This window comes from Larimichthys crocea, chromosome XXI (genome assembly GCF_000972845.2).
Source record: "Larimichthys crocea isolate SSNF chromosome XXI, L_crocea_2.0, whole genome shotgun sequence".
Taxonomy (NCBI): Eukaryota; Metazoa; Chordata; class Actinopteri; family Sciaenidae; genus Larimichthys; species Larimichthys crocea.
Genome location: NC_040031.1, coordinates 10,688,184 through 10,715,984, shown reverse-complemented (window position 1 = coordinate 10,715,984; position 27,801 = coordinate 10,688,184). Strand labels below are relative to the sequence as shown.

At 40.6% G+C, this 27,801-nt stretch overlaps 1 protein-coding gene across 3 annotated transcripts in view; it reads right to left on the bottom strand.

The window, feature by feature from the left end:
- zc3h18 (zinc finger CCCH-type containing 18) overlaps window positions 1-27,801 on the bottom strand; it is a 34,439-nt gene that overhangs the window by 4,414 nt on the left and 2,224 nt on the right. Inside the window, exons 2-18 of one of the 3 annotated variants that reach the window (XM_027272760.1) lie at window positions 26,723-27,702; window positions 22,894-22,978; window positions 21,790-21,938; window positions 21,509-21,604; window positions 20,392-20,534; window positions 19,123-19,152; window positions 18,612-18,726; window positions 18,013-18,284; window positions 11,078-11,260; window positions 6,913-7,038; window positions 6,163-6,255; window positions 5,564-5,863; window positions 2,882-2,992; window positions 2,460-2,468; window positions 2,151-2,356; window positions 1,454-1,668; window positions 829-928 (exon numbers count right to left, since the gene is read on the bottom strand). In XM_027272760.1, the coding sequence (XP_027128561.1) occupies window positions 829-928; window positions 1,454-1,668; window positions 2,151-2,356; window positions 2,460-2,468; window positions 2,882-2,992; window positions 5,564-5,863; window positions 6,163-6,255; window positions 6,913-7,038; window positions 11,078-11,260; window positions 18,013-18,284; window positions 18,612-18,726; window positions 19,123-19,152; window positions 20,392-20,534; window positions 21,509-21,604; window positions 21,790-21,938; window positions 22,894-22,978; window positions 26,723-27,691 (3,202 nt within the window). In that variant the 5' untranslated portion in view covers window positions 27,692-27,702. The remainder of the gene's footprint in view (window positions 1-828; window positions 929-1,453; window positions 1,669-2,150; window positions 2,357-2,459; window positions 2,469-2,881; window positions 2,993-5,563; window positions 5,864-6,162; window positions 6,256-6,912; window positions 7,039-11,077; window positions 11,261-18,012; window positions 18,285-18,611; window positions 18,727-19,122; window positions 19,153-20,391; window positions 20,535-21,508; window positions 21,605-21,789; window positions 21,939-22,893; window positions 22,979-26,722; window positions 27,703-27,801) is intronic. The other 2 variants (XM_027272761.1, XM_027272762.1) reach the window with 2 other exon arrangements.

The window sequence follows — 27,801 nt, the reverse complement described above, 5'->3', positions numbered from 1 at the left end:
CTTAATCCAGAATATTCCACTGCTCACCACTGACCACAATGAATGAGTAACGATACAGATAAAACATGCTGTTTGTACTTGTGTAGAATCTGAAGTGCCACATTTTAGAGTTGTCACGATACCAAAATGAGTAACCACGATACTATACCAGACAAAGTATCGCGGTTCCGGGTATTATCGCGATACTGCTGCCTTTTTTTTTTATTATTATTATTTTTATAAACTGCAATGTATTTGTACAAGTTAGTTTGAAACAACGACGTTTGTTTTTTAAGCAAAATTAGTGTTGCCACTGACGAAGACGCCACGGCAGACTCGCTGCTCGGGCCCGGTGCTTCTGCCACGGTGAGTGTGTTGTCTCGTGTCTGGGCGAGACAGAACTTTAGCTTGTTGTTTGTTTTGAAGCGAGTTTCTATCGAAGCGGAGCTGTCTTCGCGGAGTTCGTTCTTGCCGGCAGAAACACACGAACAGCCAATCAGCTAACAGACGGGCGGACCCAGCGTGCGGAAACAGCCTATCATATCCCTGGACGTCACCAGTAACAGGCAAACAGCCAATCATTCAGCAGCTGTGTAGTTTGGTTGCGGTTCCATGTTGGTTTGTTTACAAAGGAGTAGCATGCAGTGAGAAGCCGGGAGGAGAGCAGAGGTGGCCGCTATGTAGCTGAGACTGGCACCGGTAGTATAGTAATCCACGGTAGTACCGTCGTGTAAAATTTCTAGTATAGTAGCGACGGTTATGATTTGGCACCGCGGGGTACCGTGTATACCGTGGGTATCGTGCAACTCTACGACATTTACTCAGGTAGGACGTGTGCATGTTTCTCACCTCTATCTGGAGACATGGCCATTCTCTTGCTGAGGGGGGAACCTGGCCTGTCTTTGTCTGAAGGCAGGTACCTCTTCCTGTTGCCTTTATCCCCCTGCTGCTGCAAAGTGCAAAAACAAGAAAACAGTGAATTTCGATTTTGCAGGTAGATTCACACAGTATTTTTTTTTTTTCAGAGGAAATATATTTACACACGTGTCTGCAAAAATATGGAACAAAACTAGCCGAGCGGAGAGTTTATAGAAAACCCACTTTTCATCATTTTGGGAATTTCACAAGATGAGAGATGAGATTGATATCACACTCTTCTATGATAAATCTGAAGCCAGAGTGTGTTGATTAAATGTGGATTTATGGCGGGTTATGTGCTGTGACTTTGTGGACTCGACTATATTTAACCTTCTCTGCATGAACACCAACGTTACAGTCTTCCAGAGGCTGCGGCAGAGTGAAGACACTGGCATCATATGAAACTCAGAGACTTAACGCATTCATGGGCCATCCCGGCAATCCCCATTCTGTCTAAAGGACGCTTCCAAAATTTTGTTCATCCTGACACGACTATAAGTTGAGAATGTTTTGTGTGAACAGACACGATAAATACAGAAAGAGGAGCAGTAATAACCTTGTTGAGGAGGGTGAGTTTAATGTCTTTGTGGGAACCTGAACCTCCATAGTTTCCTGGGGGACCCATGGCGCCAGGTGGGGGGTGCATAGGGTGGCCACCCCTGCTACCAGGTCCCAATCTGGGCATGGGGTTGCCTCCTCGAGGTGGGGCGCCAGATGGGTCGATCTTCCTGCGGTCCTCCCTGAAGGGTTCATCTTTCTTTGACGACCTCTCTGTGATGAGAACAGGAACACAGCTGATCAGCAAGAAATATTTTAAAATCTTATTAAGAAGTTTGAATAAATATGTTGAAGGATAAATATGGAAATAGTTAAACACACCTCTTTGCTGTTAAGCTATCAAACTATGAAACTCATACCAGCACAGACGTTTTATATTAAAATTCTTCCGGTAACTCAGTGTGGATAACTCTTTTAACGCCTTTCCTATGGGAAGTGTTGAGTTTACTTGATAGTAAACAAATAAACCATAACAAAAATAAAAAGAGGAACTGAAAGCAGCCGAGACTTGCTATAATAATTGTACATTATGTTGAATTTACCATGAGCTAATGGGGTACACATGAATCTATCGCCCTCAAAATATTTACCCAGCCTTTATTTGTTTGTGGTGACTTTGTTTGAATATTTATTTAAGAATTTATGATTTGTTTGTTGTACATCAGCATGTCTGTGTCTATGTCGCCCACACTAACCCCTGTTCTTGTCTCTGCCGTGTGGAGGCCGGTCCCGTGGAGGTCCTCGCTCTTTGCGGGGGTGGTTTGGTGTGGGTGAGCGGGAGCTGGCAGAGGACACGGGGCTGGCCAGGTCAGCGTACATGTCATCCGAGTCTGCGCTGCGCACGGAGCTGCTGCTCGACGACGCCGATGACACCGACGACACGCTGCTGACGCTGAGCGATCTGCGGCGAGAGGCAGACAGTTTGACAGTTTTATGAGCTGCTGGTTCTCGTGTTATTACTGTTGTGTATACGTACACACACCCTAAATTATAAATGATCATACCTGGATTTCCTAGAGGGTGTCCCAACAGACAGCACATGAAAGCATGAGAGAAGAGAAGAAAAGAAATCCAGATTAAAGCTGTGGAATCAGTCAGGGATCCATGATATGCACATTTCAAATTTAGATTTTGAATATTTCGCTTACAGACTTAACGGATAAATAAGCTACACTTCCAAGAGGACCAAAACTGACGAGCACACAGTTCAATTTGGCACTGTGACAAAGTCAAATCATCTCAATATATGAGCTGACTGAAGTTACATTATCTCTGCTTTTATCGTGCTTTATGTGGAGTCTCCTTGAAAGTGTGATGCTAATGTTAATAACTAAGGTCAATGACATAAATTGATATATCAGCAACATCTCTTGTGAAATGCATCAGTTCTGATGATGACAATGTGGGTATTCGTGTGGACAAGCACCTGGATTTTCTAGATCCGGAGCGTGAGCGTGAGAGGGAGTTGGAGGAGGATCTGGAGCTAGAACCAGAATAACTGCTACCGCTTCCACTAACACTCCCACTCACAGTTCGCCTGGAAGAGACAAACAAATTACTGAGAACACAACAGGACAACAAACCCCAAAGTGTACTTCCCAGCTCCTTGTTCAGCAAATGTCACACATACCAGCACATTTTAGAAAAACAAAAACTCAGCAGTCATCGTAGATAAGAAATGTGACTGAAGTATTAAGTCACAAGGTTAATAGACCATTGAAAACTCTGCAGTCATCACTGCCAGCTTTCTTGTAGCCCTGGGCAAATTCTTAATGATTAGTACCCTAACCTTCCACGTGTGGACAGTGTTTATTGGGCTTCCTACACAACCAAGCTTTGATAATGGATGTCTTACAGGCAGTGTTTCATCCCCTGAATTTGTACCAGATGTCAAGTGACAGTGGATTTTTCCAGGCTGATATAATGACAGTTTGTCTGTTTTTTTTTTAAAACTAATTACTACACAATATGAGAAGGACACTGTAAACGTGGCAGATAATGAGTTTACATGCCACATTAACCGACGATCACATCCAGGTTTCTCAAAACTTTGCAAACGCATGAAAAAGATGCTCGTTGTAAACGAGGGTCCTCTATTTTGCAGCGACCTCAACCGTTGAACCGAGCTGCATCGTTGCATCACATGAAAATAAGTAACATTCTTCGGCACATATTTTGCATGCGTGTGTGTGGAGGAGTAACCTGAAACCCACCCACAGTGAAACTCCGACAAGCAACATTACCAGAAATCATAGCCAAAGGGGGTAATGCATAGTTTTTGTGTTTATTTAGCTCTGGCGCTGGGAGAATACACCCAGGCACAATGCCCAAGACTTATAATGGTACGGGAAACTCGGCTGTTTATTCTGGCATCACTAGTGATTTGTTGACATTCATGAGTTGAGGATGTAAGAGTTCTGACAGTCCCAGTCCTGTGTTGTGATAAAAAAAACATTTATTAATGTTTTATAGGTGTCGCAGTAAGTAATTTCAGCGTTACAGTGCATCCGCATGCCCTAACTCTGAAACTGGGCGCGTTGAATGGAATTCAGTATGGATGTATCCATCCGACTGCCCCCACGAGTATCTCTTACCGCCCCCACAGGTATGTCCTACCTATATCATATCATATTTTCCAATCAGAAGGAAGTAGTTCGCCCAAAAAATAAATGGCTTTTCCTGGACAGTATGTAACCAATTCTGCCCACAGGCACACCTACACACATTCAGAGAGAACAACCTCACACAACCTCTCTGTTCTTCCCTGCCCTTTAACTGTTATTCCTCTCCCGTCTGATATTTATCTCCATCCCTCACACACACACGCGTGTGTGTACAAAATTCACAAAAGGTGTAGTCATTCCTCGAGCCATCCACTCCTTTCCCTGTGCAAACACACACACACCTACGCACATGCAATGGTCTTCCCCCAAAACGGTGGTGGGATACACCCGCGGCATCATCTATGCCACGCGGATATACGGATATGCAAACGAGTTAGGAAGCATAGTTCCGTTTATTGCAAAGGAATCTGTGATACAATGTCCTCCTCTGTTGAAAACACTTCCTTGAAAATGCAAGAAAAGTAAACAAGCATGCCAAACATATTAAGGCCGGGTTCTCCCACACAGATGAAACTAATAACAAAGCATTCAGACAGACTTTTCCTGTGTCCACGCTGCGTTGTAAGGAAGTGTAAAGAGAGTTTCATGTCAGTGGAACGAGACAGCCCCGAAAGCTACAAGCCAAAACATGCAAAGGCAGGTTTCACACTAACAATCGATCGACTGGTTAGACGTCTTGTATCGAAGTAGTTTTTGTGTAAATTAAATAAAGACTAATTCATGAGTAGTCCAGCGACAGTTAGGCTCCTTCCACTCTTTTCTCCAGGTCTGTATGCTTTGCATGATATTTTGGGTTTTATGCATTTGCATGCCAATGTGTACAGTCGACTGTATTTTGTACCGCATGGATGTTTTGACAGTAGATTTATTTCCATCCGCACATCAAATTACATACGGTATGTGAGTGGATGTACATATATGGCATCATGATTTTATTTTGGTATGACAAGTAGTGGCCGCTAAAAGCTGCCGTACAGCAGTCTGTGTAGGTGTTTGTCACAGTGTTGAAATTTGGACCTTTTGAACACCGGTTTAATTAATAACTAAAAATGTTTTTCCTGTTATGCCAGAACAAACAAAACCTCCATTGAAAGTGCATGGGCACATTCTGCAAGTTTCTTTTTTACTTCATTGTGTTGAAAGTCTGAAACTTTTTGTTCGTGGTGACTTGACTCATTGTATTGGAGAGTTGCCAAGAGAAACCATTAATCACATATTTGGTAGCACCAAATATGTGATTAATGCATGCTCAAATCCAAATGTCACAAGTTCAAAATGCCCTTAACAGGTGGTAGTTTCTACTGACAGGTCACACTAAAACTTACGTTAGTTAGTTTTCACACTTTTCCGTTAGCAATAAATCAAATTCCTGTAAATTCTGAACTCACAGCAGATAATGACAAATAAAAAATATCTTTTGATTTAACAGCAAGCTTGTAACGTCGCCCCAAAACTAACTGAGCGATTAAAAGTTAGATACCTACCTCCTTGGAGGACGTGGCTGCCGTTCTTTACGCCTGTCTTCCCTTAAGTTTGGAGGTTTTCCAGGTTCTCGTGGTGGCAGGGCTCTCCCGGCTCCACCGCCTGCGCCTCCACCACCACCACCGCCGCCGCCGCCGCCCACCCCTCCAGGCTCCCGGGGATTGTTGGGAAGCTTCCCTCCTTCTGGCAAGGGTTTGGAAGGCCTGCCCTGCAGCCCGCCGGGTGGAGGAGGACTGGGAGCTTTCTTCATGGGAGGCTTGTCCCTGCGAGGAGGGGGCATGGCACCCGGCTTCAACGGCATACTTAGAGAGGGAAAAAGCACTTTTCAAGCATGCAGACAATAATGGGCAGGCGTGTGTTGACAACCAGCATGCTTGCAGCAGCAGCAGAGCACGTGCAATACTCTAAATAAAGAACAATAAATGATAATCAGTAAATATGCATAATGCAATATGATGAGCGAGTTACATTATTAAAATCACGCAAAATAATAAATAAAACAGAACAGAGCTGAACAATAATGACGATATATATCAAAGGACAAACGAGGATGGAAGCAGATCACAGAAGCGTGGCTGACTGATGCGGATGAAAGATTTACCCTTTAGCTAACATAGGAGGAAGGTCCGGTTTGTTCTTAGGATTCCTCGGTGCTGCTGGACTCGGTGAAGGAGATGTGGAGAACGATCGAGACCTACAAGTAACAGGAAAGGAGTCATAAAAGTGTTCAGATTAGATTTCTGATGCTGTGTTTTCAGGTTTCGAGCGTATGAAGCTGAGAATTTGAGGAAATACATGTAATGTGTGTAGTCAACGAAAATTCCGACTGAGGAAAACTGTCCAGTTTAGCATTAAATGGGTCACTAGGAGGTTAAGTGTCACTTGGTGGAAGAGAAAACAAGCTGTGATCACAACACTGACATATAATCACCTTATAAAAAGGTCCAGTGTGTAAGAGCTATATAATAATGTGGCGGAAATGGAATATAACATTCATAAATTAGTGTATAATCAGCTGAAATAGTGTTTGTTTTGTTTTTTTATTACCTCAGAATGAAACTTTTATATCTACACATGCCACAGGTCCACCGTGTGAACCGGTCATGTTCCTACAGTAGCCCAGAAAGGACAAATCAAACATGGGCTCTAGATAGGGCCCAATATTTTGTGTATTTAGTTGGTTGCAATCTGCATCCTCACTGCCACTCATATCGTACACACTGGACCTTTAATCATTGCTTTTAAAACCAGATGCCAATTAAAAACATGATGTCTGCACGTTGAGGAAAGACCGTGTATTTAGCATTCAACAGCTGAGTGCCATGACACACGCACACACACAGTTGCGTACCTAGAGCGGCTGCCACTGAATGAGCTGCGCTGGGAAGAGTGGCTGGAGTAGGAGCTGAATGAGGAAGAGCGACTGCGGGAACGAGACGACCCGGAGCCTGTGTAGGATGAAGAGCGAGACGACGACCTGCAACACACAAACAGACACACAGACAGCGCGATTACATTATACGTTACGATTATACGAGTGAGAATACAGTGTACAGTTGCATGAAAGAGTTTGGGCAGCCCTCTGAGGTTGCATTGACTCTGTCTTCACAGAAAATGATCACAGTGGCAGGTCATTCATTTTCCCATAAAAGCTGAGTACCGGGTTGTTTTCCAGACACAGATTTTTAGTGTAGTGCAAAAATGTGGGCACCCTTGTCATTCTGTTGCTTTGAATACCTGTAACTACACTCAGTAATTGGAACACAAAATTGGTTCGATAAGCTCATTAAGCCTTGAACTTCAGGTGCATCCAATCATGACATGTTGTTCTTCTCTTTGACTCTCCTGTGAAGAGTGGCAACATGGGGGCCTCAAAACAACTCTCAAATGACCTGAAAACAAAGATTGTTCTGCATTATGGTTTAGGGGAAGGCTACAAAAAGCTATCTCAAAAGATTTCAGCTGTCACAGTTTCCACTGTGAGGAACATAGTGAGGAAATGGCCACAGGCCACAGTTCTTGTTAAGGCCAGAAGTGGCAGGCCAAGAAGTGGCAGGCCAAGAAAAGACGAAGGACGATCAGAATGGTCAAAAACAACCCACAGACCGCCTCCAAAGACCTGCAGACGCCACAAACTGAGTCGCTTGAGGTTTGCAAAAGCACATATTTACAAGCCAGCTTCATTTTGGAATAAGGTGCTGTGGACTGATGTAACAAAAATTGAGTTATTTGGTCATAACAAGAGGCGAGATGCATGGCGGCAAAAGAAGACAGCATTCCAAGAAAAACACTTGCTACCCAAAGTAAAATTTCCATCATGCTGTGGGGCTGTGTGGCCAGTGTCGGTACTGGGAATCTTGTTAAAGTCGAGGGCCTGGGCTCCGCTCAATATCAGCAGATTCTTGAGAATAATGTTCAAGAATCTATCACAAAGTTGAAGTTATGCCGGGGCAAGACAACGACCCAAAACTGCTCAAAATCTACTCAGGCATTCATGCAGAGGAACAAGTACAATGTTCTGCAATGGCCATCCCAGTCCCCAGACTTGAATATCATTAAAAATCTGTGGGATGATTTGAAGCGGGCTGTCCATGCTCGGCAACCATCAAACCTCACTGAAATAGAGATGTTTTTTAAGGAGGAATGGTCCAATATACCTTCATTCACAATCCAGACACTCATTAGTGGCTATAGGAAGCGTCTAGAGGCTGTTATTTTTTGCAAAAGGAAGCTCTACTAAATATTAATGATTTTTCTGTTAAGGTGCCCAAATTTATGCACCGGTCTAATTTTGTTTTGATGCATATTGCACAATTTCTGTTAATCCAATAAATCTAATTTAACTGCTGAAATATTACTGTGTCCATCAGTTATTTGATAGATTAAAATGAAGTTGTGGACCCAATCGTGATTCGCGAGCGTTCTTTTGCCGTCGCTGCTCCCAGACTGTGGAACAAACTGCCCCCTGACATTCACACCACTACTGATCTCAGCCTTTTTAAATCAAAAAGGTGTACTCATTCTGTCTGCTGTGTTTCTCGAAGGCTTTTAATACCCTGCATCTCTGCAGCTCTTCTAATTGTATTTATTTGTTATGTATCTATTGTTTTGTGGCTTAGTTGTAAAGCACTTTGGGTACCGTTCGGCTATTGTAAAGGGCTATACAAATAAACTTGATTTGATTTGATTTTATGTTCTTACACAGAAATTCTGATTTGTTTTTGGTGAAGAATGTATTTTTGTGTCTCTGCAAGCACTACTGCACGGTGAGCTAAGAGTAAATCTCTTTTCATGTGGATGCAGCGTGAGTGAACATGGGTAAACAATTGACCTGTGTTGAAGCAGTGATAGGCATAAACACTTGTTTGGACATCAGTATTTGTTCAACCCACTAAGTACGCATTTAGATATCAGTCATCAGTCACACTTATCTAACGTTACGGACGGAAGGGTGTCCAGAGATCAAAGTGATATTTGAAAGCATGCAGTGCTTGCATGCTTATGTAGGTTCAATACCGTACAGTTTGTGTAGCGCACAGGGTACAGGGCCCTACCCTGTACCCTGTGCACTAAGGGTGCATGCATTTTCACTTGGGGTTCCTTTGAGACTATGTTAGATTTCTTAGTCCTCAATAATAATTCAATGTGAGTAATCAAATATGGATGTTGCTCCTATGTATGACTTTTCTTGAAGCATTACTTGTCTATGTTAAGTTAGGTAAGTGGATGCCTGTTTCTGATTGGTTCCAGCTAGTGGCCACCTCTACTACCTCCTGGAGGAAGAACTGGAGGAATCCAGATTAGAGCAGTTTGAATCTAAGTTCATGTTAAGTCATGAGGACCGACGTGTGAATAACTGTATCAACTTCTTTGTTGCTGATGTTCTTTTTCTTTTTTTGGTTTTCCTTTTGGTAGTTCAGATTTTAAAGAGTACTCTTTAGGTTATATATGTTCATTTAAACAGCATCTACTTGCACTGTTTCACTTGTAGTCTGTCTCACCTCGTCCCACCTCTGGGCAATAAATAACTTTGATTTACAAAGTGAAACTTGGTTTATTGTACTCTATTGTACCTGAAAATCCTCATGCCTACACTTTTAGCATTGTCGATAGAATGTAGATATAAATGTTGTGTGCAAAGGAGAAGAGAAGATGCTTCTACATTCAGGATGTACAGTACATGAATTATTATTATTCACTGGTATTCAAAATACTTAAGACATACAGGTATTCAAGCTTCCATGACGTGCACTTCTGTTGCATCCCAGCCAATCTTATAAATAGGTCTGAGTGGCAATTATGCTTACATATCAACACAATTGCAAGCCTGAAATAGACTATCTGCTATAAATTATCTTGACGAATCTGGAATGTTTGTGTGTGCAGAGAGTCTGCAGGACATATGATATGAGTCAGCGCATGTTTTATGTTTTCCTGTGAGAAAAAATAACTGTGCCTTGCACTTCAATGTCAAGTACCCCAAATGTTTCCACGTTTCCTCCCGCTTTCTCCCGCTTCCTCCCATGACCTCTTGATTTACTGCATGGAAGCATGACAGTATCCGGGTTAGTTACAGCTAAAATTGACAACAAACTGTGTGTCGACATTGTTCAGATGAAGTTACATATGCCTGTGGAAACACTTCAAATGTGTCCTTTACAACAGTCTCACCGGAACGTCTTAGTCGAGTGCTCAGGGAGCCTCTTATTGCAGTTTCATGCCTTGCCAATCCGCAATCAGTAATGCCATAAGAGTGTTTATCGCTGCAGATATGCGACCATGCTCACTCTAGAGAGAAAGGGTCGTGGCCAAAGTGTTGGACAAACACACTACAACGTGCCTTCATGTGTGCATTTCAGTCTGTCTGGTGTGTCTATTATGAGCACAAGCTTCCTCATTGAGGAATTATGAACAGGTCAGAGCCTTGCGATAAAGCATTAGTGACATTTGTAGTATTTATTTACATTATGTCAGTATTTGAGCAGGGTTGCCACATCTTTCTGAACATCGAATTCAAGGACTTTTCTTTTTTTTTCTCTTCTTTTTAAGATTATTATTTTATGGCTATTTCCAAGCTTTATTTTTGATAGACAGCTGAGAGTTTGTTTATTTATTTATTTGTATAGCTGAATGTTTGCTTAACGTTTTCCTTCTTGCCACTGTTCAACCTACATCAATCAACTTCAGTCATGCATGTGACTGTTGCACTTCAAGGCAGGCGGCACATCAAACAAAAATGTAACTGCAGGAGACGCATAAAGAAAGCGGAATGTAGACTGTTCACCAATGTTAAACAAATCGAAAATAACTTTAATTTCAATTAACGAATGAATAAAAAAATGTCTGTTTAAGTCTTTTAAAGATCTCAAACTTAAATTCACAAAATTTCAAGGACCCTGTGGGAACCATGTCGACATACATTTTTTCCCCTTGCTGTACCAAAAAACGTACCGAACTGTGACCCCAAAAGAAAGCTACACACCGAACTGTGACTTTTGTGTATGGTGAAGTACTACCTGGAGGAGTTGGACAGAGAAACGGAGGAGCCTGAGGGTCTATGCCGCCGCCGGCCTCGCGGTGGGGACCCGAGTCCAGGGCGTCTTCTAGGGGATTTGGACCGACGCCATGGGTCCTTCCACTCATCTGGTCGCCTCATGACTGGTACAACCTCCTTCTTTGAGGGAGGCTCCATCGGCCTGCTGAGAAGATTGAAAACGTTGTCAATGGCTGATTAAAGACACTATTACTCTCCTACTGTATAGCCAACAGGAGCAGTTTGGGGTTTAGTAACTTGCTCGGCTGGACTGGGATTCGCTCTGATTACTGGACAACCTGCTCTACCACCAGAGCCACAGCTGTCAAATTCACCCACGTAATACAAGTGAGAGAGCTGGTTGACTCGACTGCCTGCACTGAATCTTAGGTCTTAAGTCTCATTCTAATACAGAAAGGTCAGTATCAGGTTGGTATTTATAGATGCATTCGCGAACAAAGACCAACTGTTAACCTACAAATGGACGATGAAAGTCCCTAAGATTTTCCAATTTAGGCATATTTATGATGAATATTTGCGCTGGGACTGTACCTTAGTACCTCGTGGTTTTGAATTCACGGTGTTATGATCAGAAAACATGATCCTGATTTAGGCCTAAATCGGATACACGCACACACCTCCGTACAGAATAACAATAGCAACCACAAAAAGGCATACTTAAAAATCTGGTTCTCTTTTGTTTTTTTCCTTGCTCACAATTTCGCCGACTTCTATTACACATCATCTTGTAACAAATAAAAATGTATTTGCGGACTTGAGTGGTCCATGTTTACTTCCGTATGATTGTGTTATCTCGCCTTTGTGCATGTCAGTTCCTGTTGGACCAATATTTTAGCTTCCTGTAAAAAAGCAATAAAAACAGATTTGTTGTTTGAATGTGTATTTTGGCTTTATATTATGTTCTCGCTCCACAGTCGGAAGAGATCATGGAAATCATTGTTTGAAGGTGTTCTGTTTGACATCAGCGTGATGTTTGTTTTCCCTCCAAATAAATGTAATAGGTGTGTGTGATGTCATTTTGCATGTTAGCCTAAGGAGGAAATGTTTAACCATTGTGTGACAGTTATAAAAAAGGAATAAATAGATGGCTCCTATCCAAATTGTGTTTTACAGTTAATTTCTTGTTTGGTTTGTCATAAAATTGAATTATCATTCTCAACATGACAGAAGTATACTAGAGTGGCTTACAAAGACATTGACCCTCCTTGCCATTTTTCCTATTTTGTTGTCTTACAGCTTGGAATTCAAATTTTTAATTTGGATTTCAGGTAATGGAAACACAAAAAAATTGTCAAAGTTGGTGATGTGCTACTCCACAACACGTCTCTGACTTGTTTGGAGAACTCGTTGGTCTTCATGGTGCCACTTGCTTGGTGGTGTTGCAGACCCTGAGACCTTTCAGAGCAGGTGTATATATACTGACATCAGGTGACACTTAAATTGCACACAGGAGGACTTTATTTAACTAAGTATGTGACTTCTAAAGGCAATTGGTTGCACTAGATCCTAATTAGGGGCTTGATGCCAAAGAAGGTGAACACATATGCATGCACAACTTTACCATTATTTGTTTTTTTATATATATAGTTAAAAAAAAACAACCTTTTTTTAATGTCACTTCAACAATTCAAAGCAAAGCTTGTGTATGTCCATTATATGAAATCCAAAATCCTGATTTTAATAGCCTCCATGTTTACTTCTATGTGATGTTGTATGACGAGTAATTGATCTTTCTGATCTACTGGAAAATATAGACTTGTTATTTGAATATGTATTTTTGCTTCATATTATTTTTTTCTCTCCACAATCATCACTCTTTTTGTTTTGTTACTGGGACACTTTGCTTAATTTGAATATTTAACACAAAGAATAAATGTTTGTTAGTACCTGCTTGAAGTTTTAAAAAAAATTTTTTATTTGGCATCAATGTGACGTGTTTATTTTCTGATTAAATCTGAACGGAAGTGTATGATTTCATTTCACATGTTAGCCATATTGAGGAAATGTTTAACCTTTACATGACAGAGTTTGCAAAACAGATGGCTCTAAAAATTTCCATAAAAACTCTATACTGTATATGCGTGTTTGGAGCAGCAGTCTGTAGCTGCCACCTCGACTTGACTTGCAATACCCACTACTTACCTACCTCATTGTTGTGTTTTTACAATTAAAACAGGTTTAGTTCATTAGTTTCCCTTCCCTTTTTCAAGTACTACCAACTGTGCCATGATACTTTTAATAGGATGGCAAACTGTCAGATGAAAAATGTATTACAATTCAAACTATTTGTTTGCTTTCTGGCGCCATGCAGAGGATTAAGTAAAAACCTGCTGACGCGACAGAGCCACAGTATATGGGAGCTGATTTACAGTAAACCTTTGGATAATTCTACGACATTTACCATCAACATGTATGGGATTTTCCCAGAGGAGAGAGGTCAATGTTTAGTTTTGCACAAAAAAAAAAAAGAAAAGAAAGAAAGACAGCAAGATTCAAGTGTTTACCCTTCTTTAAATATTTGTTGGAGGAAATTAAGTGGATATTCCCACTGTGAATGAAACGGTGCTTGAAGGAGTCATAGCTCCGTTACAGCTGCTGTCTGGTGTGAAGGCTCGGCATTTTAATTAGTGAGCGGTGTCACACTCTGCACAGTGAGTTGCTGACTAATGTGTGAAATACAATGCTGCTGCATTACAGTGCTGATGTTGTTGTTGTACTGAGCTATATATTTTATTTGTATTTATTCTTGTATTAAACAGTTTTATTGCTAAGATTGACTGACAATGTAAAAAAAAAATGAATAAAGCTATTTGTTTAAGTAGGAAGTCTTCTCATTAGATTTGTCATATCTGGGCACAATCAAAGTGATAAGGTGCACTGTGAATCTGTGCTTAGATAATAATCTGCTCAACCTAAATAAAGCAACGTACATACAGTGCTAGTAAACAAAAGGCAAGAGGTGTGATGCAAGAGCAAACATGAGACCTAGGCTAGAGCTTAAAATAGAATCAGTCACAACACTGGATATTTTTAGCTCCTAATGCCTATCCAGTAGAGAGGAATGAAAAAAAAAAAAGCATACAGAGTTTAACAAAAGGCAATAGGATGTTTGCTAAGGTTGGTAGACTTAATTAATCACTCTAAGGTTTCTGGAAAAGCCAGTCTGTGGAGGAGAAGGCTTAGCTGATAGTATGTAAACTGAAGCTGAACTTTGCATGAACTTGAAGTAGAGCAGGTGTTAAAAAATGAAAAGAGATTAAAAAACATCACAGGAAGTACAAGCTTCAGTAAGTTGAGACGTGAAATTTAAGACCAATCGAGGCAACTGTTTTAAAATGCAAAATTTGATCACAATTTGTAGTTTGGAACTTTATTTTAGACCAACTGACAAAATCTTTTTACTAAGCTGATTCATTGATGGTAGCTTTCAGCAAAGAAAGGGGAAAAATATAACAAGAGGAAATAATAATACAATGCAGCATTGCTGTTGTTGCAGAAAGACAATTTGGAGCAATAATTAAATAAGGTTAGTAGCTATTGTGTATCTTTTTATTTTTTTAACTGGAGACCACTTCATCATTTGTCATTCAAACTCTTCAATAGGACAATTTGTGCCAGAAGAGACAATGCTCAAGACACATTTCTACATCGTTTTTGTTGTTGAGTTGGTCACACTGGAAAGATTTACACGTTGCCTCGGGTAATATTGCCTAAGGGCTTTACGTCACTTCTCACTGAACACAAAAGTAAAAAATGGGCGTTTGTTGACAGGTGACAAGTCTCATCATTCTTGGTGCCTCTAATGCTTGTGGGTAAAATAACTCATTAAATTCCCACAATTTCAAAACCACGACAATGGAAAGATTTGACTCCACAGTATTGTGTTACCAGTCATAAACTGAGTGAATCACTATGAGGAAGGACTGGATGTCGTAGTATTGTGCAGCGTTTTAGGAGGAATATTTTGTTTGTTTTTGTTTTCACACTGCACGCCACACCCGAGGCACAGCTTTTAGCACCAGCTGAAATATCCACTGAGGACTTTCCATGTCTTTTGTGAAAAGTCTAAAGTAAACAGTGATAATAAAAAGAACAGAGGCGTCTGGCAGAGACAAAAGAAGGAGGCGTGTGCTTTATGGTGAATAGCAATTGTGTGACAATGGGAACAGACAGACTAGCTGCGGTCATTAGAGACTGCAAGGCTAACCTGAAGAATGCCTGACTTCATTCAAACATACTGTGATTAGGCTGTAGGCACAAGCATACAAGGACAGTGGTTTTATACAACAGTTCTACAAGTAATGTGTAATAATTTACAGTGATGAGTGACAACAGATTATGATTGTTTTATCATTTACTTACAGTGCTGCCCATAAGTTTACATACACCGACACAATGCTTTGTTTCTTGGCCATTTCTCAGTGAAAATTAATGATAACACAAAATGTTTTCTTTCACTCCTGGATAGTGGTTGGACAAAGCCATGTATTGTGAAATATGTGTGTTTACTCTTTTTAAAGCACAATGACAACAGAAACTATCCAAATCACCCTGATCAAAAGTTTACATACCCTTGTAATTTGGCCTGATAACCTGCACCTAACTTGAAACAATTGGGATTGAATGGCTATTAAAAGGTAACTATCTTCACCTGTGAAGCTTGTAATTAGTGGGTGTGTATAAAAGTCATTGAGTTGCTGGACTCCTGAGAAACCCTTGTATCCCTCATGTGGTGCTGTTCTGATGTCTTGTCTCTGATGTGTTTGAACAGTGCTGACAGGCGTTATCAACTGTTTGGCAATTTTCTTATATCCCTTTCCTGATTTGTACAGTTGTACTACCTTTTCTCGTAGATCCTTTGGCAATTGCTTTGCTTTTCCCATGATTCTGCATCCAAGACATCAGAACAGCACCACAAGGGTTTCTCAGGAGTCCAGCAACTCACTGACTTTTATACACACCCACTAATTCAGGCTAACAGATCACAGGTGAAGACCGTTACCTTTAATAGCCATTCAATCCCAATTGTTTCAAGTTATGTGCAGGTTATCAGGCCAAAATTACAAAGGGTATGTAAACTTTTGATCAGGGTGATTTGGATAGTTTCTGTTGTCATTGTGCTTTAAAAAGAGTAAACACAGATATTTCACAATACATGGCTTTGTCCAACCACTATCCAAGAGTGAAAGAAAACATTTTGTGTTATCATTAATTTTTCTCTGGGAAATGGCCAAGAAACAAACCATTGTGTCAGGGTATGTAAACTTATGGGCAGCACTGTACATAGTTCTGCAACTGGCCTGGGGCTGCACTGTTGCCAACACAGCTTTGAATTATTGGTCTACATGAGTACACAAGTTGGCGTTAATATTTTTTAGACTGAGACAAGTCGGACAGTCGGAAAGAAGTTCAAAGCCTGTTTGCCTCTTCTCTTGTCTTGGTTGAATGATGTAATATGAGCACACCTGGAGGTTTGCACTGACGTATCCAGGCTTTTTTCTTTTCTTACCTTTGTCCTCTTGTGACGACAATACAGCCATTCAGTCAAATGCTATTTCTGTGATATATTCACTATATCAGTGCCGAGTTTAACCCGACGTAGTCACCAGTATTAGTCATATTTTTTGTTGCCTTCTAGCGACAGGGACGCAAATGTGTATACATCATATCTATTTACAGATTCCCGTGCACTTAAAATGTCAGATTACGTTTGAATTCTTACACATTTAAAAATACGCACACATGTATTATGATACAGCTGCACACCTGGCCATCCACAGTTGTTAATCATTACGTAGCAATAACACAGCAGGGCTTTCCTCTTCTGGCGAGGTGTGACAGCGTATAGCAAAGTGAAACACACAGCTGATGAAATATCTCGTAGCAACGTGAGCCTCCTGTTCTGATGACCAGCATGTCATCTTCAGATATAACTTCTGGTTTGAGTGTCAATTCAGAGTGACTCAAACAGAGACACATGATTTCATCACATTACAGCTCCATTCTAATTTTTTGTTGTATGTTTTTCTGTATCAAGTGAGGGGTGAAACTCAGAGGAACCCGAAAAATCCACAACTTTGCCAGTAAGGAAGCTTCCCCACACGAGTGGTATGTCTAAAATGCATAGTTTGCGAGGGTGTTAAATATGAAGTGGTTAGATACCTGAAAGTTTTGAGGAAGTGTGTGGCTGCTGTGGGTAATGCCAAGTGTTTCTAATACTAACCTAACACTACGTTTGTATACTGGAGGCAACATCCCTCTAAAATCTGTATTGCTGTACTAAAAATTTAACTAGTCACCAAAGTGGGTCATTTGGTGATAATGTTTTGTTGCCTACTGATGATGGTAGTAAACATATGTATTTATTTAAGTGCATGCGAACTAAGGAACGCATTGGCTGTTCCTCACTGGAGAAATCAAAGGCAGTTTTTGTTTATGGTGTATTGTAAATGTACATATCACACACGGGCACATGCTATATTGAACGACACCTATAATCCTTAATGCAATAATCAGGACTGCAATGTTTATATTACAAAGTACATTTTTTGTCAATGTGTCATGCAGATACTTAATTTTTTCTGCTTGTGATAACTTGTTCTCATGTTGCTTCTGTGTTAACGAGAAGATTTTCTGCTGACATAGAAACTTGTGTTACATCTTGTGGCCTATTTTTCCCTCAGATGTCATACCATACATAGCTCCATGAATACCACATGCATTGTCAAATCGTGAACTACAACATTCGTGAGTCGTTTCATTTCCAGTTCAACATGCTAAGCGTGCTGATCGATGTCGTTTTGAAATTTCAATAATGCTGAAGCGCATCAAAGAGGCCGATTATTTCCCTCAAATTATTTAAGGCAATCTGATCCAAACAACTGAAATGTCACTTACTTGGGTGGCAGGCTGAGAGGAGAGCGTGGTTTCAGTTTTTCCTCATCCTTCTTCTCCCTGGCTTCTCGTGGAGGACGCATCCTCGGCCTCTCCTTCTCGTCTCGCTTGATCCTGTCCCTCTCCCATTCTTCTTTTCGTCGCATCCTCTCTTTCTCGCGCTCCCGCTCTCTCTCCCTCTCCCTCTCTCTCTGTCGGCGTTCCCTCTCGCGGTGATCTCTCTCCCTGTCTCTGTCCCGGTTCCGCTCCCGAGGATCACGTTCACGCTCACGCTCCTGTCGAGGTAGATTGGTTTAGTTTTCGAGGCAAAAAACAAACAAACATGCCATGTACTGCTGAATTTGCTGTGATAGCTCTAAGAAAACTGTCATTATTCTACATTGTAAATAAATTGAATAAAAAAAAATAAATATATGATCATCCATCTCACAATGTTTTTTGGCCTCCCTATCCTGTCTGTGGAACTCACATATAGTTTCATTGTTTCTCTTTTTTTTAAAGGCTCAGTCATTTTCGAGAAAAAAAGAAAAATATAATATATATTTCTACCTAATGGGTAGAAATATATAGTATATTTTTAAGCAGACTGTGGAGGTACTCACACTGTAGTGGTAAGGAAGAGGAGCTTCTGTGTACTGAACTCTGAAGTTTTCATACTGGCCACCTCGCCATAGCGCCTCCATTTCATAGTCATAGTATGGATCGGCGTATGGGTCACTGCACAGGGAAACACATTTGGGAAATTGTAAGCAGAAGTGACTTAGATGGGGCAAAAATATGCTGGTTATTTCTTTGCTATGGTGTTTCTAAACACATCTAATAGTACATATTGTGTGAAGTCATTAAATAGAAATTAATACTCAGTGAGTCAGACTGGCTTTTTCTTCCCCTTATCATATCAGAGTTGGGACACTTGGGGAACTTACACTATACACCACTGTTTAATTAATGACCTCACATGGATTAGCAATACTTTCATCTGTGATGACACTCTTGGACAAAAATGTTGCGTGAATCATTAATGATTTGTTAAAGCATGACATAAATGTTGAGTAGGGCTCAACACACAGTTGCTATGGAAAGTTTTACGCGTCTATGTTGGTATACGCTTACCTGTATATCGGATCTCTGAACTCCATTTCACTGAAAGAGGAAAAACTGATTAGTACCAATGAAAACAAATCAATCAATCAACCTACCTACCTGGTATAATCACTACAGATGAATTGTGCTTTTATTAAGTGTTTGGCAGGGAGGGGTACTCTGTGTAGGGGACTGCCTAAAATTTTAAAAATATTGGAAAGAAGTTGTTCTGACTTTATCTGGGCTCACTGGAGTGAAGGTATGTATACTTGGTATATATCCAAAGAACTTTGTTTGTTGTCAGTCAGCTTTAATTGACTCATGCAGGTCAGGAGGATGATTGCTCCATCTTTGAGGAAAATGGATGTACCCTCACCCTCGATACATGTATGGATAAAGGGGATGGCATCTTGTATTGTGTTGGAGAGACTGACTTATATAACCAGGGGAAGGACTGCAGAGACCGCATGTAAAAACATTTGTGCACAATCATCTTAAACCCGCTGTGTGTTGTTTGTGATTTCTTTTATTTATTTGTTAAATGTGCAAAGTATGTGAAATGATTTGTGGAAACGGTGACTACTTATTTTATGGATTTATTTAGTAATAATTAATATTGTTGTGGTTGTTGTCTGTGTGTGAAATATATGAAAAGTTTAATAAAAATACTGTTAAAAAACAAAACCCAAAACAAATGAATTGTGCGTCTACTTAAAAGACAAACCTGTGTGTGCGGACTGGTGAGGTTTAACTAGGAAAATTATTTATGTATTGTGTATTATGTATGATGTAATCATCCATGTTATGCTGTCTGAGACAGAGACTATGTTTATTATTTGTGTTGGCTACAGGCAGGTTATTATTGACAATTGTTTAATTATAAATCATGAGTCATTGCAGTTTTTTTCCACTATAATACTATTTCACTAAGTTTGAGAGGCTAAATGGATAATTGCCATTAGTGGAGACTCTGTGTAATTATATAATAACATTGTGTTCTGTTGTTAACAATGGTTTCCTGTATCCCTGAGTAACATAATAATAATAATAATAACTATTTTTAGCCAATAAATAATCTGTACTGTAGCTGTGTCACAAAGGAAATACAGTTATTAACGTTATTGCATTGAAATACTCAATACAAACAACTAATGAGTGCTGATACTGTATGCTAGATAAGTAATGACACAGTACATGCTCTGAATTCATCAGATATTCCTTTGCAATGCTCATTACAACAATAAGCCTTGACATCTCTGTTTCATTTGACACGTTGTGTTCAATGGGGGCAGGTCATACTCTCTGATGATGCGGTAGCTGCGTTCTCTGAAGAAATCGTTCTCTTTGTCGAATTCTCTCTCGTCCTCTCCGATGGTCACGTTGAAACGCTTCTCCTCAAAGTCCGGCTCCTGCTCCTTACGGATGGTGGCCTTCTTCAGCACCTACGCGACACAGAACCGGATTCAGAACAATTTGTTGAAAACACTGATATAAATGGAAGTGGAAAATTAAAATTTTTGATTTTAGGAAAAACAAATAAGTAAGTAAATACATGACAATTTATAAAACAAGAAGAAAACATTATTATTATTACTATTATTTATTTTGTTAATCTGGTGTGCACGTGTGTGTGTGTGTGTGCGTGTGTGTGTGTGTGTGTGTATGTGTATGAAATAGGGAAGATGAAGTGGCTGCGTGCCAAGGTGGAGGGGAAAAAATTAATTTAAAAAAACTAAAATAAATGAAATCATATTGTTATGAGTATCACCGTCAACACTAGTAACCATAGTAATTAATAATATTAACAAGAACAGTGGCTCCCAGGCAGCGATGCTGGGTCTTTTTTTAAACATTACTACTATAAATATAATTTCTGTGTCATTATTATAATGTTTCCAATGACTTTAATGATTGTGTCAGAGAGGTATGGCGTCTGTGTCTTTCTCGATCTTGCACCCACCGCGTATTTCAGTGTACTGACAGGGGTTTCTATTAATTTATCCATCTCATTCATGTCAGCAAAGGACGACTAAATAACGGAAACACTTTTTTTATTATATAATTCAGCTCAATAGCACCACAAACACACCAACAGACTCAACCAAAAGCAAATATCCGTGCGGTCGATCTGTAAAGACACATTTTACGTCATTCACGTAGGACTCACTGTGCTCTCATTCAGAAATTGACGCAAATCGTTGTTTTGTTTGTTGAATCAGCTTAATGGGCAACATTTTCCAACAGGATGAGGTGGTGGCGGTGGTAGCAATGATGCAATAGTAGTAGTAATAAACTTACATCCTGATATTTGTTAAACAAACAGGTCTACCGTCATGGGTAGTTTACACACTCAACAGCATGATAGACGTTCCATTTCGCACATTTTGCCTCATTAAGGGTCAGAGGAAGTGTTTACCTCTTTGGCATGCCTCAGACCTCTCTCCCAGGCACTCTCCACAGGAGGCTCCACTGGAGGAGGGGGTGGAGGGAGCTCCTCCACTGCAGGTCCAACCTGAAGCAGCGACAAATTAGTTCAGTTTGCACATATGCTTATAGGGAGATTGATATTGTCAGTAGAACTACAGATGATGTAGATGTTACAGCAGTCTGTGCACAAAGCGTAGATACCATACATTATTTTCTACTGTTTTACATATCAGTGCTATAACAACGCAGAGTTGTAGGAGGGATACGTACCCAGGGATTATTAGGTATGAGTGGGTGTGGTCCTCCAGGCGGCGCCCCGTTAGGTGAGAAGAGGTCTGGCTTACTGATGAGAGAGTAGTTACCTTTGTCATTGACTCCAGGGTGGATGAACCTACAGTTCATACCCCAAGTACAATTTCCTGGAGGAAACAAAATATAAGCAGGTTTAAAATCAAGCACAGTTACCACAGGACATTTTTTCCCCAGGCACTGGAAACATTTTCATACATTGCTCTGTCACATTGGGGTAAAGCAAATTAAACAGTGATTTTCTATTATTGATGCAAGACGACGAAACTCTGAATGAGATCAATATGCATTCATGTAACATATTGGTACAAATCCAGCTGCAAATTACGTGACACTACGCAAACAAATTGCCAATTTCACAACGGTGACAAACATATATGAACACACGTAGACATCAACACTGTCAATTCTTAAAGATCCGTGATAAATAAAACAAGGGTGGCCCTTTATATTTGTTTTTGACAGACAACCAGTCTTTCATTTGAAGTCTATATTTTAAGTTTCTTATTGAGTAGATGTCTTAATAATAGAAAGAAACTGAGTTTCTTAAACACAATGGCTCCACCTGCTGACATCCAACCTGTATGTAACAATGGCTGACACAAACAGTAAGAATCCTCACATTCTCCAAAGCTATATTAATGTCTTGTTAGATTGTCATACAACTATCATTATATGTTCTAGAGTGCAATGAATTTAAGAGTGTTCAGTCAAAGTGACCTGACTACAAACATCTGGTAACTGTCTATCTGGAAAAATCCAAACCAACGAGATTCTCTGTGCTCGTGTATCAAATCTTAACAAGTCAAAACCTGTTATTGTTACTTTTACCTTCGTCAATGCCATCCTCAGAAATCCATTGTAACAAAGGCTCTGTGAAACCCTTTGAAACGTACCACTACAACTTATAAAATTATGTTTGAGAAAAAGGAAACTGGCAGTCAGCCTCTAGCACAGCAGCATCAGGTGTAAAAGTTTTTATTATAACGCTTTGACATCAGCAAACAACATGTGTCATGATATACAGGTGGAGCTCTGGGATAGGATCTGCTCTTCTCCACCTACCTTTGATGAAGAACCTGCAGATTGGACGTGGTCTGATCTTCCTGTCTGATGGATCTTTGACCTCCCCCTCCTCCAGGTCATCATCCTGCCGCAGCACACACACACAAAGGGAAAAAAACACGACAACATTACATCTTGTTGTATACTTCCTACTACATTTAAAGCAGTTGGAGAGCATCTCATTTGTATTCCATATAACAAACAACTAAAAACAAGTGCATGTTTCACTATTGGACATCTTAATCTTCAAATCGAGAACCTTTAGGCCTGTGACACTGTGGGGTAACAAATTAACATCTACAACATCACGGGGGCAAAAAACATGAAAGTATAATGCTGACAAAAGATTTAAGAGAGCAAAAAACGAATTCTGAGTGCTGCTCGGCCATCGGGTCATCATTTGAGACAGCACGGGAACTGATTTGTAAGAGCGGACTATGATTTCATCTACAGCCATCTACCCCCCACTGTCACCTAGTTTATTCATATCAGGACTCTGGATTTGCTTCACACCTGTTGAACCTATAATAATATTATTATTATCAGTAGCAGTAGTATTTGTTTGAACTATTAGATCCCAACAATCCCATATCAGACAATGAGCCTCATTAATGAATGTTTTTTAATTATGGTTTTAATAAATTCTGTTTAAAATTAGTTATGAATAAAGAAATAATAATAAAAACCTGCTCATCTTGCTTTTCTTCCCTTTTACACACACACACACACACACACACACACACACACACACACACACACACACACACACACACACACGCCTCTGTCTCTTGAATGATGTCTGCACCCACCAGGTGTGTTCACTGTTGCTTCACCTGCATCTTCAACACAACACCAGATAATGTCTCTTTCTGTCTCGCTGTGATTGTCAGTAGATAGCACAGATGTTGGTATTTTAGTTGCTGTTGGATATTTAAATATTGGAGATCCTGTTGCATCAAAGTATCAGTACTTTTTTTAATTGATTGGACTCTAACGCTCGCTCTGCTAAATGACGGATTGAATGATAATTTAGTCTCAATGCATTTTGATTCAGAGTCCTCATACGCTGCTCTCTGTCTCCTTCTGGTGGTTAAAACACTCCACTGACCCTGCTTTTATTTTGAAACTAAAAAACAGGATGACCCCTTCACTTTCAGGTCAAACTGAACAGGTGACACTCTCTGCCTTTCAGTTTGAGAGGATTCAGACTGTCAACAGTGAACACGAGCTGTGCTGAACATTACAAGTGTGAGAATCACTGTTGTTGACTCGATACCATTCATTTACCAGCGTTTGGCATATAAGCATAATACAACTCTTAAAACACAAGTGTCAGTATCTCTGAACGATATAGAGTAGAGAAAAACTGAAAGATGACGGGTCTGAAGGTCTTGATGTGCCCACAAGTGGCAAATCAAGGTGAGTGAGTATCTTCACAATGGGGTTGGTAATGGACATCAATACTTCGTTCACCTCTGGTTAGCACACACACAGCCTTCAGACCAAAGAGTAAGCGTTGTGGCAAAAACACCAACCCTACCATTGATTTGAGTGAGGGGGAGTCCATTTGGGTTGCGGCGCTGGAGGCCAATGGGGATGTTGGGGAAAAAAACGTGGTGGAAAAGTTGAAATGGGATCTTTTGAAAAAAAAAAACGCAACTTGACTCCATTCTGCGTTGGCCAATGCAGCAATCAGACTAGTCAAACTGCTAAACAGTCAGTTTGAAATGTCAATGAAATTGGGATCCATCCAGGTCGCGTGTATGGACCATGGACAGTCTCCCAGTTGTGTCTTTGCTTGGTTTATAACGGTAACAGCTCCCAATGGTAACCACTCTTAAATTTTAGTTGCCATCTCTTACAACCCCTTATAAACATACAACAAAGGGACGGCTAACAGTAAAACCTGCAACCTCATGCATTAGTGATATTGCTGATACAGTTGGAAACAGAACCAGACAACAGTACCGCGTTTACTTGCACACAGCGACATCTGTTTTAAAGACGACTGTGAAACAGATGCAGTTATTTGACTGTGAAGTTCCAGCATCACAAACACGTATGTAAAACTGATCAAAACTGAAAGTGAGAGAACAGATGGATTCATTTTCAGGGATCAGTGAAGAACAGCTGCACTGCTGCTGTTTTATATATCAGGAATTGGGAGTAGACACGATAACTGTTAACACTAAACGTTCAAGCTATGCAAGTATCGGATAAACACACAGAATTCTGTTCAGTTAGTATAATAAAGATTTCAAATGGGAACCGAATTCTCAGTTGGACCAAACAGAAGGAAATGCCTGTGTTGGAAACCATGTTTTGAGCTCTGAATGGTGATAGAGTCCAAGCCCTTACACTTACATTAGGATATCAGCAGAAAATATGCAAATATCTAGTGTATCTGGCTCATTTAAATAACATAACAGCAGGTGTAACCTACTGACTTTGTCACCTTTGTCACACCTGATTTCACAAGGTAGTCCTGGTCCAAGAAACTTTCAGCCCACTCAAAGTTGCACAGCTGTGTTTGAGAATGGAGCTTCTTCCCTGAAATATAACCTTCGGCGTAGTACAGACTCCGAGAGTACACAAACTCAGCAACAGCCAAGTTTAATTTCAACCTGTCATCGGGTTACGCACAAAATGTTTACGTGAATTAGAGACAGCTGGTATGACTATTTGACAGCAACGTTTGCCTGTTTAAATCAGTGACAGCGAAGGTCAGCACTGGCTAAAAATGAGAAGCTGAACGTTTTGTACGCTGCTCTGTGCTGATGTGAAAGAGAGATCTACAAACTGTGACGATATTCAGCCAGCCTGGACGTCACAGCTCAGGGTCACTCTTGCTTTCACCTTTTTCTAAGAGCTGCATTAAAAAGTAAAGAATCTGCATTTGAATTATTCTACTTCAGCCATTTAAATAAGTCCAAATCTGCCCTGATAAGAATACTTTGGATCAGATTCTGACATGACATATTTAATAAAGTGTTGTATTGCTGAATATAACAAACAATTAAAAACAGTTCCATCACCGTCTTCTCCCACTTAATTGATGCAGTGACTGAACATAATCATGAGTTTGTAGTCTACATAAAATTAAGCCTACTAACATTGACTTTTGACTTTTTTTTGGGCTCAGATGAACAATAAAGTTGTAAAATTATGTTGCCTTTTAAGATCTATAACTGATTTTTATCTATAACTGTGTGTTACTGTTGTTTGTCTGTTTTTTATACCACTATGACGTGTGCTGCTGCCATTCTTGGACAGGTCACCCTTGTGAAAGAGGTCGTGATTTCAATGTTTTTTTTTTATCTGGTTAAATAAAGGTTATAATAAAAAAGATTAATTTGTGAGCTTAAGGTTACCTTCATATTTTGGGAGATATATCAGAGGAGGTAGTATTTTGAAAGCAGACATCTAAGAACATTTCAAATTTTACAAACTTACTGGGAAGCACAAACTGGAGAGGACGCAAAATCTGCCTTACAAAAATTAAATACTAAACTAACATCTGCAACTGTAAAAAAATAAATAAATAAATACAGCGAGCCCAGCTAATCAGCCAAGAATTTCATATTTAGGTACTGAGGTGGGTCACACTGATACCGGTGTTGAAAAGATGCAGCTTTTAGGTTGTTGTAGTCTCCGTTTTGACTGGTTGCATCAATTGATCGTTGTGCATTTGAATCATGAGGAAGATTCAGACCTCCACCAGACTAGAGACCAGCTTCTAAACTTCTGAATATACAAGACACTATTTACCTGAAGCCAATCACCTAACACTGATGAACACATAGTTACAGGTAAAACTAGCATCACTTACATCGATCTCTCCTTCATCGATTTCGCCGTCGTCCTCGTCCTTCTTCTTGTCTCTGAAGGAATCTCTGCGCACCCTCTCAGACCCTTTCGAGTCATCTGTCCTCTTGAACTCACTGTCTTTGGGAGACGGTGGGAGGATTGTCTTTTTCTCCTTCTTCTTGCTGATCTTGTCCTCGCTCTCCTCCTCTTCTTCTCCTTCTGCTTTCGCGTCTTCCTCATCTTCTTCCTCCTCGTGTGTAGGGATGTTGGACTCCTCGGGGACCTCCTCATCGTAATCCAGCTCGTGTTCGTCTAGCTCCCGGGAAACAGATGCCGAGTCATCCTTCATCTCCCTCACTGCAACGGCTCTCCTCCTCTCCTCGGCTCTCATCCTTTCATCCTCCTCTTCCTCCCCAGCTTTGCTTTTATCTTCCTCCTCCTCATAATCCACTTCAGCTGACTCGTGTTCTGCTCCCTTTCGGTAATCACTGTATCCTTCCTCCCCATCTTCTCGATCCTCTTCAGCGATGAAGCTCTTGCCCTGTTCCGGCTCTGAGTCTGGAGACTGTGGGGTGTCAATGACTCTATCCTCCTCTTGCTCCTCTCCTTCCTTCTCCTCCTCCCCATCCAACTGGTCCCCTTGTGGACCATCTTCATCCCCCTCCATGAGCATAATGGTCCCATCCTCCTGTCCTATCCCATCTATTTCTCCTCCAGGCTCATCATCCTCTGGGTCTGAGACAAAGTCCGGGACCACCTCATCCTCTTCTTCCCTCTCCTCCTCTAATTCCGACCCTCTTCCTCGGCTCTCCAACTCCTCTTCATCCTCCTCACCCAGCGCCCCGTTCTCCTCGTCGTGGACTATCTCGCTGTCTGAGATGAGCCTGTCCTCTTCGTCATCCGGAGAATCCAGCAGCTCACTGTCAGAAAGGCCCTTCTCCTCCTCTTCAGGGGACTGAGGAGACTGGGTAGGGCTCTCAGGAGTATCCATTAGAGAATATTCTGGCGTAAACACAAAAACAGCAAGAAATAGTCAACAAAGAATATACTAATGGAGCTTGATAGTAAATGTAGTACATCGTAAAAAGAACATCTTGCTGT